This window comes from Grammomys surdaster, unplaced genomic scaffold, assembly GCF_004785775.1.
Source record: "Grammomys surdaster isolate TR1022 unplaced genomic scaffold, NIH_TR_1.0 165, whole genome shotgun sequence".
Lineage (NCBI taxonomy): Eukaryota > Metazoa > Chordata > Mammalia > Rodentia > Muridae > Grammomys > Grammomys surdaster.
Genome location: NW_021604613.1, coordinates 1,978,772 through 1,997,547, shown reverse-complemented (window position 1 = coordinate 1,997,547; position 18,776 = coordinate 1,978,772). Strand labels below are relative to the sequence as shown.

Here is an 18,776-nt window from a genome sequence, read left to right as displayed (position 1 = left end):
TTTCAAGTGTGTTGTTTCCTGAGTTATGAAATAAGCTAATGAAAATAAGATGCATTTACTGACTACAAAACTTCCTTAACATGCATACCTAATTTTACTTACAGAAAGGAGAAGACTGACGTCAGTAGAAAAAAAGAATCAGCCAGTAAAAGGGCAAAGATCAGATGGAGTCCTTCCGTAAGGATTGTTATTTCATAGTTCCCATGGAGATGAATACAGAAAAGCATGAGAAGTATGAGTGATACAGAGCCACTGGCCACCCAGATCAGACTGGCAAACACTGAGATAAAAATACTTTTAAGTTTTATAAGGTGACTAGGCTACTTCAAAGTATTCTACTAGGGGGCAGTCAATGCCTCTGGTGCTTTCCTAACTTGAACTTTTAAGATCCAGAGGCCATCTTAACAGAGAACACACTTAAATAAAAAATAAAATAAAGACTTATCTCTGTTCAACACATCACATACTGAACGGATTATGTGTATTACTTTAACTAAAGTATATAATATTTATTAGATACCTAATTAAGTCGTGATTATAGATGAGTTCACATTTATTGACTTATGAATACATGAGATATGAGTATATTTTTTTAGGATTTCCTATTAATTCTTTTTCATCTGTGCATACAAAAATGTAAATTTCTAATGAGCAAAAGTAACCCCTAACTATACTGACAATTTCCAAAATTATAGGCAGAGTGAGAGGATTTATCAGAATTAAGAAAATAAATTTCATAAAGATCGAAGTCATTTTAAAAAGTAAGTAACAGTAATTTAACATTAAAATGAGAGCAATGAAACCACAAACCGTGTACTATGTTCATCAACTATAACGGAAGCATAAAATTAAATTAAAATTAACATTCTAGATGTGAGAAGGCAAACAACAAATATTCCACAAGTCCCTTGCAGATTCTGAAGAGGAGCCACCTTTGACATTGGCACCACTATAACCACCCACTGCTGGGAAAATAAACCATGAGGGGATACTGTGAACTTAGACTAAAGAGTCTGTTTCTACCTTAGAATTAGTTTTTAGAAACATACAAACTAGAATTACAAAGATGTGTATAAAACAATAAAAAGTAATAAATAGTTGCGATATTTAGTTATCTCAGAATAAGAGAGTGGAGACGTGGGAAAGCTGTCAGATAATACTTCACCTGCAAGTTGGTAACCTGCAGAAGCTGAGCAACGATTACGCCTCTGCATGAACTTTTCCATCAATAAATACTTTCAAATTATTTAATCATCTCGAGACTATGGTCTATGACAAATCAATGATGTTTTAGGTTCCTCAGTAAAGCAACACTTGCTGTTAAGGTAGTCACCTTGAGTCACCCTGTCTCACTGTGCTCCTCTGGAGGACTCTGCATTTAAGAGGTTCACAGAGGAAGGCTGAATGCTTGCTTGAAAGATAACCAGCCTTTATCAAGACTAAACCCAAAATGCTATTTAAATTCAAGGCAAAACTCTTTTTTTTAAATGATGGTGACAACAACAACTTTACACACACACAAAGTGAGTACACTTACCTTGACCAAGATGTGAAGGCTTCTGAGAAAGTATGTGGCCACTGCCATCTAAAACATACTGGGTGCTAAAGTCATCAGCAGCTGTCCTTGTTGTAACTACCACCTGGAAACAACAAACCAAACCAAAAAGGTGTAAGGCAATCTAACAGAATGCTCCCTCTCTTCCCTCTTTATCTTTTGCCTGCTTTGACATGGGCTCATACTATGTACTTTAGAAGAGCCTTAAACTCATGTGCTTCCTCCCTCCTTCTCAATCCTCGATCAAAGGAATGTATCACTACAATCCAGTAAAACAACCACGTATCCATGGCAACCAAGATTACTGACACAAAGCCAGCATGGTAAGTCATGCCTACAACTCCAGCACTTGGAAGTCTAAGGCAGGAGAACTGCTCTGAGTTGTAGACCAGTCTGGGGCTCACAGTAGAGATTTGCCTCAAGTAAGTAAGTAAATAGATAAATAAATAATCATATATTTACTTAATATTGAAAAGGATATTACTTGGTATTTCTTTTTTAAAGATTTATTTTATTGTAATGGTGTGTGTGTGTGTGTGTGTGTGTGTGTGTGTCTGTGTGTGTGATTATTTACACACATATGTTCAGGTGCAGGCCAGAGGCTTCAGATCCCTGGAGCTATAGTTATACTGGGTTGTGAATCTCCATGTAGGTGCCTGAAACTAAACTTAGGTTCCCTGGGCTGAGGCTCCAGTCCATTGCTTGATCAATTACTCTGGATACTTATCTGGTAGTGGTTTTTGGAGTTAAACTTTGAAACAACAGAGTAGCCTGTGATTTTTTTTTTATGTTGCAAATGAGCTGGTATTTGAGCATTTTAATTAAAACACAAACCAGTATACCTCAAAGGGCTATTTATATTATATGCTTTACAAATGTAAAAGCAAATACTTTAATTGTGGCACGCAGAATCTTTTTTAAAGTAATTTCTAGAAATTTATGGAAAAATGGAAAATCAGTAATCAATTTCTTTCCCTTATATATTTTATATAAAACATTTATAGTTTATAAAACAATTATAGTTTCAACTTGTAAAGTTTAAATATATATATAAATATTTAAAGATTTTTTTAAAAAACAAGTGTAAAACAATGTTTAAGTATAATTTTTCATTAATTAAAGTCGGCATTAAGCATATGATCACAGGAAAGGGCTCCATTAAAGCACTAAAATATTTCCTAATGATGTCAGCTATAGGATAGAAGTTTAAGAATTCTGCACTTTTCTGAACTACCCATACCCTGTTTGCCAACCTGTGATACTGGTAGGAGACACTGCCTCAACAGAAAAGAAAATGAAAACCAGACAAGATGCACTGGTGTCAGGGAGGGACACTGTCAGGGAGAGAAAGAGAAAGGTGGACTAAAAGAGAGCAGCCCTGTGATGAGTGGTCATCCAAAGTTAGGAGTTCTCTCTTCTGACTATCCTTGGACTTGGCACAAGTTAGAATCTACAAAAATCCCACTACACTGCTACGACTTATCTAGGTCCAGCTAGGGGTCTACATTTGATAGCATCAGTCCTCAGTAGACTTATTGGTGGCATATACAACTACAGAACAGGAATACCTGGGGACTATGTGTGGGTATCCATACAAACACCACTGCACCTCCCCTCCATGTTTGTGTGTGTGTGTGTGTGTGTGTGTGTGTGTGTGTGTGTGTGTGTGTGGAGAGAGAGAGAGAGAGAGAGAGAGAGAGAGATCATTAAGTTTTAAGAATTAATAGATACTACTAGGTTTTCTGAAATGGCTTTCCAACTTTACTAGGGTTACTGTATCAAGCTGTTATTTGTGTGATTAGTGTTCAAAAAGCGGGGGGTGGAGGGAAAGGTTGTGACTTAAGGTAAACCTGTGTGCTTCCATGAATTTCAACTGTTCTACTTTGCTGAAAAAAAAATTCATTCCATAAGTTAGTGATGCATAACTTTACTCTAGATCTTGCCAGCCACACCAAGTCTAAAATATCCAGTCTATAATTTGATTTGTTTATCCAAAACAAACAGAACAATAAGTGGTAGAGATTTTTTTCCTATGTTTCTTTATCCCACTATTATGCCTTTAAAAACAATTCTACATTTAAATAACTGTTTCTTCAAAATGCCAAGGTCAATTCAATTCTGTTTCTATTCTCCAAAGAGCAAGCCACCTGACACAATGTTGGTGTCACTGAACAAAGGCAGCCCTGGGACTCGGAGTTCCAGTACTATCCCTGCCAGTGGCTTCTGGAGGCTCCTGAGTAAATAAATGATTACACCGTCTCTACAGGAGCGTGATGATAAGATGAGGGTGCTAATGCTTTATATGGTTACGTGGGATTTTGCTTCAACCATTCCAAAGCCAACTTCTACGACACTAATTTGCTCATGCTTTAGACATTTTAGTGAACAGTAAGAACATACCAACCTAGATGAAGAAGAGGAAGTGAAAAGAAAGGAAGCAGATTTTAGTGCTAAAAATATTAACATTTATATTATACTAAAAAAAGCACACTACGGTTTTTAACAATAAGATTTCATTAATGTTAATTTATAGGGCACTATCATGAAACACAGGTTATTCCTCAGAGGAAGGAATTGTATTTCTAGGGTTCATTTCATGTGACCTCATGTCCTGGGCAGAAAATCTCTTCTTGGACAGGCACAGGGTCAAAATGTATTAGTTATGCAGCAAGAGCTTGTGCCCTACACTAACTCATGATCAGGAGTGTCTCTGATAACACACACACACTAACACACACACACAGCACAATCATTGGTGATTCTCACAAGGCAATGAAGAGTTGTTGAAGAGAGTGAATTTAGTGACATTAAGATTTTAAGACAACATCTTTTAGAATTCTTCAGAGATCTTCAGGATTATGTTAGCTCTGTTATTAAAGGTGGGCCTAATTATTTAAAAAAAATAAGTTATGTAGGGGCTGGAGAGAGAGCTCAGTGGTGAAGCACTCTGCTCTTCCAGAGGTCCTGAGTTCAATTCCCAGTAAGCACACAGGACTCACAACCATCCATACTGGGATCTGATGCCCTCTTTTGGCATGCAGTTGTATATACAGATAGAGCACTTGGACACATTTAATAAGTAAACAAGCAAATAAATAAATCCTTTTTTTAAAAGTTATGTAAAATCATTTAAACCTTATGTAAGCAGTTTCCCCACAGGAGTTAGATGACATGTAAACAAAATTACTTCGGATACATCCTGGCAATTCAAGTAAAAAAGTAAATTTCTTGACACAAGTTGATTTAAGGTAATGGCTGAACCCTTTACAAAGCATTTCTATTGCCTGTAATGAGCTAAACCACCATTTAGGAAGCAGGATTCAAAAATTCCCAATCATTTCAAAAATCCGCAACCCTATTCACACTAAAGTTCTACTATTGTGGCTATGAATGACACAGGAAGCTCCTGATACTGAGGAAAGTTGGTTTTATTTGTTTGCCATCAGTCTAACACTGGATGCTGACTCTCGCCCCTTTATAGGTCTCCCAGCTTCTCCCCTCTAAGTATGAGGGCTTAAATAACTCTACAGATCCTGTGTTTTGTCTACAGAATGACATGTAACAAATGTGACTGCTTAAAGAATACCAACCCCACAGTGACAACTCTAAAAGTACTGCATGGGTGGACTGGCAAATATGAATGTCATTATGAAGTAACAAATATGAGGACCACAACTATCAGTAGGAAAGACAACACAAAAACAATGAACTTGCACTAGAGAACAAAGATGTTTTGTGAAAATTAGCAGGAATTTGCCTACGTACGAGTGGCTACAAATTTTCAAAAAAGATTCACCGACATGAGGAGTATAGGTAAACATGAATGCCTTCAGATAGGGAGAAGCAACTGATTTCATCACTGATTTAAGCACAGGAACAAATTGTTTTTTATAATGGAGTCCAAAGCAAAAACCAAAAAAAGGTTATATAACTTTTCAATGTATCTAAAAGACATGGTAAAGATAATATGTAGGAAGCTCTTACAAGTGTTACAAGGTTCAGTAAACCTTAGCTTTTGATTAAGAGTATGAATACACTGAAATGTAGCAGCAATAAATTCATGAACAGACAATATTACAATTGATAATCCTGTGAACTTAGATAATTGAAAGTGTCATAATTCTATATAATCACGAGTGAAGACCAGATTGTATCAGCACCAACCCCATAGTAATGCATTCATGCATTGTGACAACTAAGATAACACTCATTGATAACAACATTGTGATAACTATGATTACAAGAGGGTTTCATCTCCAGCATAATAAATGGTCCTTATAGGTGGCTTTGAAATTAGAGTAAGAAAATTGGCATTTAATGCTGCAAGACCCCATTTTCCTCATCAGTAATATGAAGAGATTGTCTACAAAAGAACTCCCAGTCAGCTCAGCTAGGAGGCAGACTTTGAGACAGAGATTAATGAACAGGCCTTTACTGAGGCACGGTCTGACATGAGCACCTATAGGAGAGGACAGAGAAGCACGTTCCTGAGCTGGTTGTACCTTAACAACCCTTCATCAAACAGTCACTGAGTGTCAACTGCTTGTTCTCTATGACCTGGAAAACACAGGTCCTTCTTCAGAGGAAGCAAAGAAGACTCAGCCACAAGCTGTTAGTGCCCAGCACTCTTGGAAGCACGCATCTTAAGGCAGGGAATCTGTGCAGTGCACTAAGGTCTACAACAACTACTAGAAGTTTCAGATAAAATCAAGCCTAATCAATATATTATTGTGATACTTCAATAATTCTTTGGTAGTTTTGATAAGTAAAATGATTTCTCAATTATTTGTATTTGAGTCCTTTTGAATATTTTAAAAATTAAAAAAGTGATAAATGTGGGTATCAAGTGAACTTAACTAACCTATAAAAAAAGAAACAAACAAGCAAGCAAGACAGTGACCAACAGACAAGCAAATGGCAATCAGAGAAGTCAGAACCACAGAGGCAGGCACATTCATAAAGACTAAGTCCTGTGCTGCCATCTAGCAGACAAAGCTGGTACAACCACTTAAAGGTTGGACACATCTTCAGAAAACAAACACATCAAAATACATTAGTTCCTGACAATACTCTCACAATATAAAGTTTAATTTCATTCTGCTAGTTTAGACAACAGCTAAATGATCAAATATTTACACAGTAGAACAGCTGATCAAAGCTCTAACCACAGAGCTCCAGTAGAAAGCTTAGAGGTCTCAACTCTATACTACTTTTAAAATGTGCTAGTTTCAAGGCTGTAGGCTCCGTGTACAGTCTCCAGAAGAAAGACTGACAATTCCCAGCTGTACCCTCCATTTACTCTTTTCTAAAATCTCTGTGGAGCCTCAGGTGAATTCTAAGTAAAGCAAGTGCTGAGTGAACTAGACAGACGAAGAAGCATCTGATATACTAGGTCTGGGGTAGAGGTTCAAAAGGACACTTGGGGATTTCCTCCTCACACTAGCTCTGAACATCTGCAATTCAGGGACTGAGGCCTAGTCCTCTTTGTTTTAAGGGCAGAATTTCCCACTGAATTTCATCACCTTTGCAATGTTTTTCCAGTCTACTAAGGTCACACTTTACAGAGCTCCAAAGCCAGAGAGTAAATGAATCCTTAGTCAAGTACACACACGCATGCACAAGGAGGAGAAAGGACTACAGTGAATCTGGAGAATACCACACTGCTGATATCAAGCCACTAAATAGACATTCAATGACCAGAGAAGAGGACATGGCAGTACCTTACACTCATGCCACTTTCCTAAGTGCTAGGTATAAATGTGATTACTTTTTGGCACTTTTACCTAAATGGTGTATTCTGGCCTTAGCACAAGTAATATGGCCCTGGGGAAATTTTCAGTAATTAAAGAGACCTTCACAGTCACTGGTACCCTTATCAGCACACAGATAACCTTCAAACAGTGACAGGGCCCAACACCTACACAGTAAAAAGTTTAGCATAGGAAGCTAGTCAAGTCATACAATCAAAAACAACTGAGATATATACAAACTAGAGACTGAGGTGACAAGTAGTTATAAAGCCTGAAGCCATGGCAGTGTAAGACAACTGAGTGTGCCAGGCACTGAAGTAAGGGCTCTAAAGGAAGTACAAGTGCGCACCCAGCAGTCACTTGACTAAAGCTGCAGCATCCAACTGTTATCTATCCCTGTCTATCCCTAGGTATCCTGTGGGGTATCCTATGGGCAAGTCAACTCAGAGCTGGAGAACTCAGTCTCATTACCTACATTTTCCACAGTGGCATTTACACAGTGTGTTCCATAGACTAAAACGCAACTCAGCAGCAAGCCTCGTAATCAAACAGGTTTCATGATCAAGCAGGTACAGGAAAATATATATACTATACACTACCTTTAGATTCACAATCTGTTTTAGGATAAAGGCTCTAATATGTGCTACAATTAAATGTTGACTTTTAAATACAACTTTTCTAAGCTAATGGTCTATTAAACAACATCCTCTAATGAACAACGATATCACAAAACACACATTACTATTTTTCAAAGTATTAAAGACAGAATTATCATATGTGTTACTAAGGTCTACTTCACCAAAAACAAGGACCTGAACACAATTTTGAGCACCTGTGATCAGAGCAACTCTTGTCATAGCAGCAAGCCACAAATCCAAAAGTAAAGGAATGCATGAATAAAATATATTATATACTCTGGTATATTTCTATATGGTGCTCAGGATGGCCTCAAACTCGGTACTGATAAGTCAGCCTCCCTGCCACACACCTGGTTCAGGAGGTCTTTAAGTGTTACAACACTATAGGAACAAACCTTGAAAGCATTATATAAAGTAAAATAAGCCAGACACCAAAGGTCTAATGTCCCCACTTTTGTGAGGTATCTATAACGTTATTTATAGAGCTAGAAAGTAGAACAGTATCTGACAGAGAAGAGGAGGAAGAAAAGTGGGCTTTATTTAATGAGTATTGAGTTGTAACTTAGGAAGAGGAAAATGACTCAGAAACAAGAGCAAGTTGATAAACACACAACAATATAGATAGACCTAGCACTATCTAATTGCAGTTAAAAATGTAATTGTAGTTAAATACATATTCAGTGTATTTTACCATAAGTTTAAAAAAAATTTAACCTACTCTGACAAACAACGAATTGGTTTCTCCTAATTCTAATATTTGGTCATTGTGAAATTAATTAAAAAAAAAAAAGTCAATATAAACTTCCTTACCTCTGCAACACTACATATTGACCCTAAGGCTTCACCACGAAAACCATAGGTTGTCAGATTTTCAAGGTCTTCATGACTGTTGATCTTTGAGGTGTAGTACTTCACTGCCATCACTGGTACATCTACAGCCTTGATGCCCTCACCATTGTCGCGAATCTCAATTTTATCAAATCCATAATTCTCCTATCAAAAGAACATTAAACTGCAGTCACAATTAACACAGGGTAAACAATCTGGTTATCTGACAACTTTAAGGAAAGGCAACACTATGCACCCAGGAGTTTCAATTTTTTGAATTGAAACTCTGCTAACTCCTAGGTATGTACTGTACAATAAGCAAAGTACTTGTTTTCTCTTGATCTTGACTCAACTATAACACAAGGAGGTCAGTCTATTCTCTGAGGATTCTATTAACTTTTTCACTATCATAGGTATTTATGGTAACTTATATTTAAAATTAAGTTAAAAATTTTTGACATAGCTTTTATATATATCATCTCCCAAATGAACTAAAACAAAACACTACCACCAGCAGAACCTCACCTGATCTCACCAGGAACCCAGCAATCATCCTTATTTAGCTTGATTTTTAACAAGTCCACCCTTTTTGCCTTTATAAAAAAAATATTTTTAGTGTTTACAACATGCTAATTCTCAAATTTTTATTATATAGTTCACTATAAAAGAAATGGTTGAGAAAATATATCTAACTTGGCAATCTCTTTTAAATTTGAAAATTAAGAAGACAAACCCCATTCATAGTTTAATTCTATTATACTAAGCTGTGTAAGAGTAACCACATTTCTGTAATGACCCTACTTTGTATGAATGCCATATTGTAAACACGTGCACCAATTGTCATCAGCCTTACTCCAAAAACCTCTGCAGACATCACCTCAGGTGCAAGCTACAAAGGGGGAAAATCTGCTTCATTTTATTAAACATCAACATAATGTAAATGTAAATCTTACAACATAAATAACTCTAGGAATCTGAGGAAAATAAAAATATAAAAATTCCAATGTATATTTAAAGCAATACTAACATATATCCAGAATCAGAATAAAACATTCCTAAGTGCATTTATTAGACCCAGTTAGGCAATTTACTTAGAAATCTTACAAAGCAGACATAGCCAATGCTGAGAGTAAATATGTAACTAGAGTCACAACTCTAATTTACTTCTGTAAGAATGTGTTCATTGCCTTGTTAACAGTATTTTAAAAAACAATTTTTTCTTTCAGAAACATTTAAGAACAAGACACATTTCAAGAGAGTTAAACCAGAAAGAGCAAAAGGCAAAGCCCCAAAGGAAGTGAGAGTGTCATGTATGTCTGTCTCCCTCAGAGACTCCAATGGCATCTGACAGATGTCAGGACACAATCACTTGTACTTATTGTCACTTGTACTGTAATCAGGCTAGTTCTATGAAATGCCTAAGAATAGCAGTCACTTCAGTTTTAATTCAATAAGCTGTCTTTCACATCTCAAGCGCATAGCATATTATTAAAACACTGGTTCTCAACTCCTAATGCTGTGGCCCTTTAAAACAGCTCCTCAAGTTATGATGACCCCCAACCATAAAGTTATCTTGTTAGTACTTCATAGCTATCATTTTGCTACTGTTATGAATTGCATAGCAGCAGCAACAACAGCCAGCAACTTACTATAGAATGTACACACTAAAGCTTCACTTATAATCTGAAACTTTAGGAGGGGAGCAGAGTAACTGACTAACCAAGCCCCCAGCTTAACCTGCTGTATCCCAACCATGCTAAGAACATGGTCATAAATGAGAAACCATAAGTCAGGAACACTAGATTCCAATCTCAGATTCACTTCTAGCTGGTCAAGTGACTTAGGTAAGTTTGGGAACATTGATTCTCTGTAAAATGGTAGTCAATACATTTTCTGTTAGAAGTGGTTGGGATGTTACAGCCAGTGGAATTTTAGCTGATAATAAGTAAAAGTTAGATTACAGAGTGCCCCTGTCAGAATTATAATGTCACAGTGCTTGCAACAACAACAACAAAAAAAAGTCTGACAACTAGATTTTTAAAACCATATTCTTACTTTCATTAATATAATCCTACACACCTAGTATATAGTAGATAACAAATAGGTAGGGAGGACACAAAATTATAGGGTGTAACTCTATGAGCTGGGAATTTAAAACGAGCAACGTCACAACCACTGTTGGGTGCTCCCTAAACTTTTTCCACCCATAATTTCTTTTCATTCCCCAAATTTTTACACAATTTCTGGTATATACAGATATATAAAATAGGTGTACAAATATGATATTTAATAATTGAAATACTTTGTTATATACACTTTTATCATTTATTAAAGATGAACACATATTTGCACGTTGAAGGGACAGAGGCTCCTGCTTATTTTTACATATTTAAATTGTGGTAGAACATTTGCTGTTTTTAGAACACAGAATATCTTCAAATCTTTCAGGTTTGATCAGCTGATTCTGTAACTGTCAAAGCTCATAACATGCTTTCTCTATGTATGTTTTACAAAACTGCATAAATACATTTAGGGCCTATGGTGGTTTGATTAGTATGACCCCCATAGGCACATATTTGGTTCCTAATTGGTGGAACTATTTTGGGAAACACTAGGAGATGTGGCCTTTTCAGGTGCAGTGCCTCTCTCTGCTTCCAAACTGTGAATCAGGATGTAGCTCTCAGCTACTTCTCCAGCACCAAGCTTGCCTGCCCGCCACCATTCTTCTGCCACAATAATACACTCACCTCTGAAACCGTAAGCAAGCCCTCAACTAAATGCTTTCTTTTTAGGTTGTCTACGTCATGGTATCTCTTCACAGCAATAGAAAAGTAACTATGACTCAAGGTGGTACCAGGGACTAGGGTATTGCTATGACAAAACTGACCATGCTGCTTTTGGGAAAAATATGGAAAACACTGGGACTTTGGACAGGAAAGCTGTTGGATGCTGCAAACAGGGTTTAATAGATTAATCAGTCATCCTAGTACAAACATGGAAGACAGTAATGCTGAAGGCAGTGTACATTACAGAGGCCCAGCTCAAGAGGTTTCAGAAGGGAATAATATTATCAACTAGGCTAGAGACCATTCTTATGATACTTTGGCAAAGAATGTGGCTGCTTTTTGCCCTTGTCCTAAGAATCTGCCTGAGGTTAAGTTGAAGTGTCTTAGATTAATGTCCTTAGTAGAGGAGATTTCCATATAATTTAGGATAACTCTACTGTGTAGTACTTAGTGACCACTGATAGGTAGATCACCAATGTAAAAGAGCAGGCAGGGCAAAGAGAAATATAAGCACAATTTGAAGATCAAAAGAGCACCAAAGGACGTAATGTCAAGTTGGAGCCTTGGTTTGTGCTGAAAGACATACTCAGGTAGGGGCACTAAAGAGGGTGGGGAGTTCACAAGGCAAGATCCTACCCAGCTAATCCTACAAGTTGTAGACAAAAAGGCCAAGGAAGTGAAGGAAAGCTTATACAACAAAAAGAAACATCAACAAATCAAACCTTATGCAAACGTAATTCAAGTAGCAAGAGTAAAGTGGATGGTGGAATATTTTTCCTTGGTTAAGGAAAGCTGTCTAGATCAAGGGTGTGACAAGAGAGTGTGTCCCCACATGGAGGCCTGGTGAGGGATTGAGTGGAGCTGTTTTAACAGATTCACTTTAGTGAAGCCTGGATTATGTTGGAGACTCCAAGATGTTGAAGATGCCAAAAACCTGCGATGTCTATTGGGGAAAGCTACAGGAGGTAGAACCAGCTCAAGAGACGTGTGTTGCAGACAACAAAGATGAAAGAAATGGGAGATCTGAAGAGCCATCCAGGCCTATTGACATTGGCCTCAGCTGCAGGATTTGGATTTTGCCCTGCTTGGTTGCAGTCTTGCTTTTATCCACTACTTCTTCATCATACACCTTTTTCTCCTTTTTCGAATGGTCCTGTATATCATGTGCCATTGTATGTTGGAAGTGTAGAATTTGATTTTGATTTTACAGGTGGTTTCAGCAAGTTTTAAAAATGTAACATCCTGGGCTAGAGATGGCTCAGCAGTTAAGAGCACCGACTATTCTTCCAGAGGTCCTGAGTTCAATCCTCAGCAACCACATGGTGGCTCACAACCATCTGTAATGGGATCCGATGCCCTCTTCTGGTGTGTCTGAAGACAGCTACAGTGTACTCATATAAATAAAAATAAGTAAATCTTTAAAAATGTAACATCCTGGCACATAATAACTTGAAAAAGAGATATTCATATGCTTATGTGCTAAGGAATGATGGTAGGAGAATATTTAAAGTCTTTATTTCCATAATTGTATGTGTATATATCTATCAGAGTAGAAAACTTAGCATGTGCAGTAAGAATAACCCCCAATGTACAACAGTATGAATTCACAGTGAGATGCTGTAGGCATGTCCTGACAGCACGCACACAGCACAAACTTGGCTGGTCATTCAGAAGCTGGGGTTTAAGTCATATGAATAAGTAAGGACACACGTTAAAAGAAAACAGACATTCAAGCAAGTGATTGGGTGAAAGATTCCTTCCTATTTAGTATATGTATTCTTTTGTAATTTCCTTTAGTGTTACTATAATCTTAGTTTAAATTTATTCTTTAAAACGTGCTCCAAAATGTCCGATGCCTGGGAAAGAGAAAATATCAACAATTTAACAGGACAATCTGTTAGGCCCATTTTGCTTTAGAGGCCTTTGCTTCACAGGGACACTCACCAGTTTAACATCGATGCTGGTAGCTCCTGCATCCAAGGAGTTTTCTACGAGCTCTTTCACAACACTGACCACTGAAGTGATTGTCTGAGAACTGGACAAGAGGCGAACTGTCGCTGCAGGCAACTGTTTCATCCTAGCTTGCAGCAGGGTAGCTAGAAAAGAATCATAAGGAGTGAAAATAAGAATGGGTAACCACTGCTGACCCTCACAGAGCAGACAACAGCAGATGATGCTGTAAGAGTTCACCAGTGTTGAGCCACTATGTATGCAAGGCTGGACTTTAAACTCACATAGTAAAGATAATTAATTTCTTACTAATATCCTTAGATACAGGTACCATTACCATCTCCACTTAGTGAGATTACTGGGGCGTGCAAAAAGAAACTAAGTTCACTCAGTTATTAAAACACAGGGTCAAGACTTTGATACAGGAAGTCCTAGGACACGTAATTAGTTACCTCTCACAAGTGCACAGTGACCCAACAGCACTGGAAAAAAGAAACAAAAAACAAAAACAAACAAAAAACAAAAAAACAGGAGAAATAGCTTTTCAGGTAAGACTGATAGCTACCTCCACATGACTGGTAAAGCAGAAGCATCAGAAAACAAAAGAAACCGATCAGACATAACAGGAGCCGGAGAGAGAAAAGGAAAGAAGGTGGGGGGGGGGGCAGAAGGCCATTTGTTTTGAATTACAACAAAATAATAAAAATAAAAATGTTTACCTGGTTAAAAAATAAGACAAAATGGACTTTATTTACAAAGAAAGGGGAGAGCTTTGGGGACTCACATATGCAATGGCAGAAAAGCTAAGTGCAGGGGAACAGGTGGGTAACACTGAAAATTAATCTGAGCCAAAGGCAGCAGTAGAGTCAGTCCTGCTCACGGCAGGAAAGGAAGCGGAAGACCCTTCCAAACAGATTCTCCCCTTGAAACAGATTAGGTTTGAGTCATGAGAGAGCTACTCACCAAGAACCCCCAGATATTCAGGAGGGAGACAAAACCAACACATGCACAAAATCAAAGAGTTGTTAATTGAAAACAACCAAGACTGACAAAGCCCCAGGCAAATTAAAACAAAGAAAAGATTCTAATTACTAAAGGTAGAACTGGAAAAGGTCATGTGACAAGAGTTCAATGAAATAATGGAGATCATTTGGTTATATTTTAAAAATGTATGGGCTGGAGAAATGGCTCAGCGGTTAAGAGCACTGACTGCTCTTCCAGAGGTCCTGAGTTCAATTCCCAGCAACCACATGATGGCTCACAACGATTTGTAATGGTATCTGATGCCCTCTTCTGGTGGGTCTGAAGACAGCTACAGTGTATTCATCATATATATAAATAAACAAAGTCTTTTAAAAAAAAAAAAATGTATGATGGTGGTTTGTCCCCAGTAGTCTCTCATTAAGTGATTTCAAAATCTTTCTGACCCTCATCTAACTTTGGTTTAAATTATGGTCTTTGTGTTTATCTTTAAAATGCCTTACTCCTGAGTTTGAGTACCAAGAGAGTTTTCATAGGCACAAGCCCACTCTTGATATATATTAAAAAAAAAAAAAAGAAGGACTAAAAGTTTTAATTGACCTAATCAGAGTGGTTGTCAATAACTACCTCAGTGGATCATTTCACCAGCACATGGGTGCTGGGAACTGAACCCTGGTCTTCTAGAAGACCTCTTAACCTCTGAGCCATCTCGCCAGCCCAGGGAAAGCCATCTTATGGGAAAGGCAAGAAGGTAAAGCAAAAGAGAGTAATGGAACACATGACTGAAAGCAGAAGGAGCACTAACTAACGGAGGGAGGACGGGAACAAGACCAAGCAAGACTTGGGAGTAGAGAAGTGTGGTCTCCCTGTCCCCTGAGGATCATGGTTCCAGGCTTATATAATTTTGAGGGTGGGGGTCAGAACATCGAGGATGGGCAAAGGTCACTGACTCATTAGCATGGGGAAGCATTTCATGAATCTCAACTGCTAGCTGAATGGGTTCTTACTGGTAGGAAGAAAGTTGAATCTGAAATCTAACTAAGGCTATGAGACATTCTGCAGGTAGAGATGTATAGGGGTTTTTGAACAAGACAGAGAAGGTCAGAGAAAGGGGAAGCCCTGCCAATGAGGGAAGTCGTCCATATCGTGCTGAACTAAGAAGGCTATCTAGACAATAGGAGAGTTTGGACCTTAATGAGCAGGGCAACAGGGGACGGGGAAGAACTAGAAAAAAGTATAGTTCACTTGTATGAACAAAAATGCCATAATAAAACCCATTATTTTCATGCCAACTTAACAACTAAATAAGACAGAAAGTTCACAATAGCATAAGTGGAAGAAAACTTTTTTTTTTTCTCTACAAGGGTTTTGAATATAATATGTATAACTCTGATTTCCTTCCTATTAAACTACAAGTGCCTGCTGGAGCCTCCAGGTCAAACTCAGCATATTCCTATCAAATTAACTACACAGTCAAACCCAAATGGAATGAGTTCCTATTTCTCACCAAGTCTTCTGTCTTTTACACTTAGCCCCTCCCTTATAAAATTGAGCATGCTAGACACTGTGCTGAGCTCATCACCATTTAAGATGTGTACAATAAATGGAAACGTTCTCAAGATCAAGGTTGTTTATGTTGACCTTCCTCTGTCCTGTCCCATGAAAGAAGGACAAAAAGCCAGGAATAAAGAACATTCTTATACCTGATTTCCTGACAATATATCACAAAAGACAGCCAGAACCACAACTTACTCAGAGGCCACTACGAGTCACACAAAAAGAACTACAGGGATGTCTGCTGACAACTGCTAAGCCTCAGGCTGATGTCACTTTACTCAACAGGTTCCCCTTGATGAAGCCCTGATAAACTCATCCCATTTGTGGCCTTACAGACTTCCCTTGGTTCCAACTCTAAAATATGTATAATTAGTCTTTGAAGATTTTTTTTAGGTTAATAAACAGAGACTAAAAACAGAATGACTGAGTGGCTGGGCATACAGGTTGACTTTTAGACTGGTTTGCATATCATACCATCCCCTAGTCCAGTGTACCTCCTGGCCTCCAATTCATCCCATCTTAGTTAAGGTTTCTATTGCTTCAATGAAACACCATGACCAAAAAGTAAGTTGGAGAGGAAAGGGATTATTTGGCTTATACTTCCAGATCATAGTCCATCACTGGTTGTCAGCACAGGAACTTATGTAGGGCTAGAACCAGGAGGAGGAGCTGATGCAGAAACTATGGAGGGTGTTGCTTACTGGCTTGCTTCCCCTAGCTTCCTCATCCTGATTTCTTATAGAACCCAGGACCACTGGCCCAGGGATGAGAGCACCCACAGTGGCCTGGGTCCTCCCTCCCTGATCACTAATTGAGAAAATGCCTTATAGCTGGATGTCATGGAGGCATTTTCTCAACTGAGGTTCTTTCCTCTCTGATGGCTCTAGCTTGTGTCAAGTTGACAAAACCAAACAGTACATCCCCTGATCCAGTGTGTACCTCCAATTAATTTCTGGATTCTAGGATCTTACTTATCTTCCTTCTAAATATCATACTTAGATGACCTAAGAGACAAGATAAAATTTTATTATATTTCAGAATCTTTCTATAATTTGTTTGGTAATAAAATTAATAGCCAACATGGGAACTTCATGGACTATCTTTTATAATCTTCAGCACACATTACACACCTATTACAATGGAATGGAAAAGCTTGTTAACTTGCAGAAGATTACAATCTTTTAAGACGGATGCATACATATTCTGGCTCAGAAGGCCACACCTCAATACTTTCCAAGCAAGCAGTTAGAAATCCCAACAATATTGTAAGAATTCCCACCATATACATGGCACCTGCTCCTTCTTGAGTTTCTTAGAAAAACAATCTTCCCAATACCACTTCTGGTCAGCTTCTTAGTATTTCTCCTCTGAACAACTTCAATAACTACCAAATTGATATCTGAATTTAAATATTTATAAGCTGTTTCTATAATTTAAGTATCTTTGCTACCCCTACTTTTAAATTTTTAAGATTTTTCAATTGCTAAGTATGTTAAGTTCAAATTCTCTAATTTCATCCCTGGATCACATGACATTTTTCTGGGATGTCTTGTGTCAGTTCCCAAAACACTTCTTCCGTATTCCAATCTCCCAAGAGATTAGGGATTCTTTCCTTATTTTTAATTCAAACCCATAAATGGCTATTTTATTTATTTGTCCCTTTGTCCTGGCTCACACTGCTCTGAGGGTGGTGAATCTATGTTGAAAATGTATTCAGGAATGTGGCATAGTACTAAGGGGTGTGCACTTAAAAACCTCTTCTGAAAAGTCAAAGGGCTGATGTCAGGCTTACATGTCCGAGCACAAAACACGTCATGGAGTATCGGGAAAGAATTCATACCTACTGAGGACAATTCTAGTGTTGGAACAGTCCTAGTGTTGGAAAAGAATTCATGTCTACTGAAGCCAATCAACAGTCCTGGAAGTACGCTGTGATGAGAAAGAGAAACTGATAATACAAAAACAAAAACAAAATCCAAAAGCTTGGATTTTAGGAAGAAAATAGCAAATTTTAAAACAGATCTAATCCAACCATCACAGAAACATAAAGATAAGATACCTACACATACATGTAAGCATTCTGTCAACTTTAAAATGTTATTCTGAGTTATTTCTGAATAAGATTCACAAAGTCTTATAAATACAAGTCACCACGGTAAAGAAAATGTACTTTCAAAGATGGTTCAGAAAGAAAATGGGTTAACCAAATCTTTTTTTTTTTTTTCTTCCATTCCTCAAGGAGATGAACTTCTGGCATTCACGGCTCTTCGGGACACGTGACTGTCTTCATCGGGGATAAACGCAAATTGATACCTTTTTGTGAGAGACAACGCACAGCGCTTCAAGCCGCTACACTCCCTAGCTAGACTAAACTTTCCTAGCTTGAACCCCAAGCGTCTGGGCTCCAACTACAGCCTCGCCAGCCCAGAAGGCTTGAAACGCGTGAGCGCGCGCGAGCCGCAAATCCGCATCTGGTCCCGGGAAGGAGCCTCTAGCCTCCCCGAGCATCACTGGGCGTCCTCGTTCGACGTGACACACTACCTTCTAGCTCGCGTGAGGCAAGGCATTCACCATCCACCGTGGCAGGCACTCCGCAAACCCTGAGCAGCAGGCCTACTACACAGGTTGTCCTTCCGACCGAATCGCGCCTGCGCTCAGCAGGACCGGCGCTCGCGCTACTCTTAGGCCCGCCCACAGCGGAAAGTGGGATTGGCGCGGCTGGCAGCCAATC

At 38.3% G+C, this 18,776-nt stretch overlaps 1 protein-coding gene across 3 annotated transcripts in view; it reads right to left on the bottom strand.

Moving 5' to 3' along the window:
* The window catches only part of Pms1 (PMS1 homolog 1, mismatch repair system component), a 95,018-nt gene extending 76,284 nt beyond the window's left edge, over positions 1-18,734 (bottom strand). For 2 of the 3 annotated variants that reach the window (XM_028765774.1, XM_028765775.1), the window contains exons 1-4: positions 18,587-18,671; positions 13,502-13,653; positions 8,754-8,936; positions 1,538-1,640 (exon numbers count right to left, since the gene is read on the bottom strand). In XM_028765774.1, the coding sequence (XP_028621607.1) occupies positions 1,538-1,640; positions 8,754-8,936; positions 13,502-13,633 (418 nt within the window). In that variant the 5' untranslated portion in view covers positions 13,634-13,653; positions 18,587-18,671. Of the gene's footprint in view, positions 1-1,537; positions 1,641-8,753; positions 8,937-13,501; positions 13,654-18,586 lie in introns of all 3 variants that reach the window. The other variant, XM_028765773.1, reaches the window with a different exon arrangement.
* Positions 18,735-18,776: the final 42 nt, after the last annotated feature.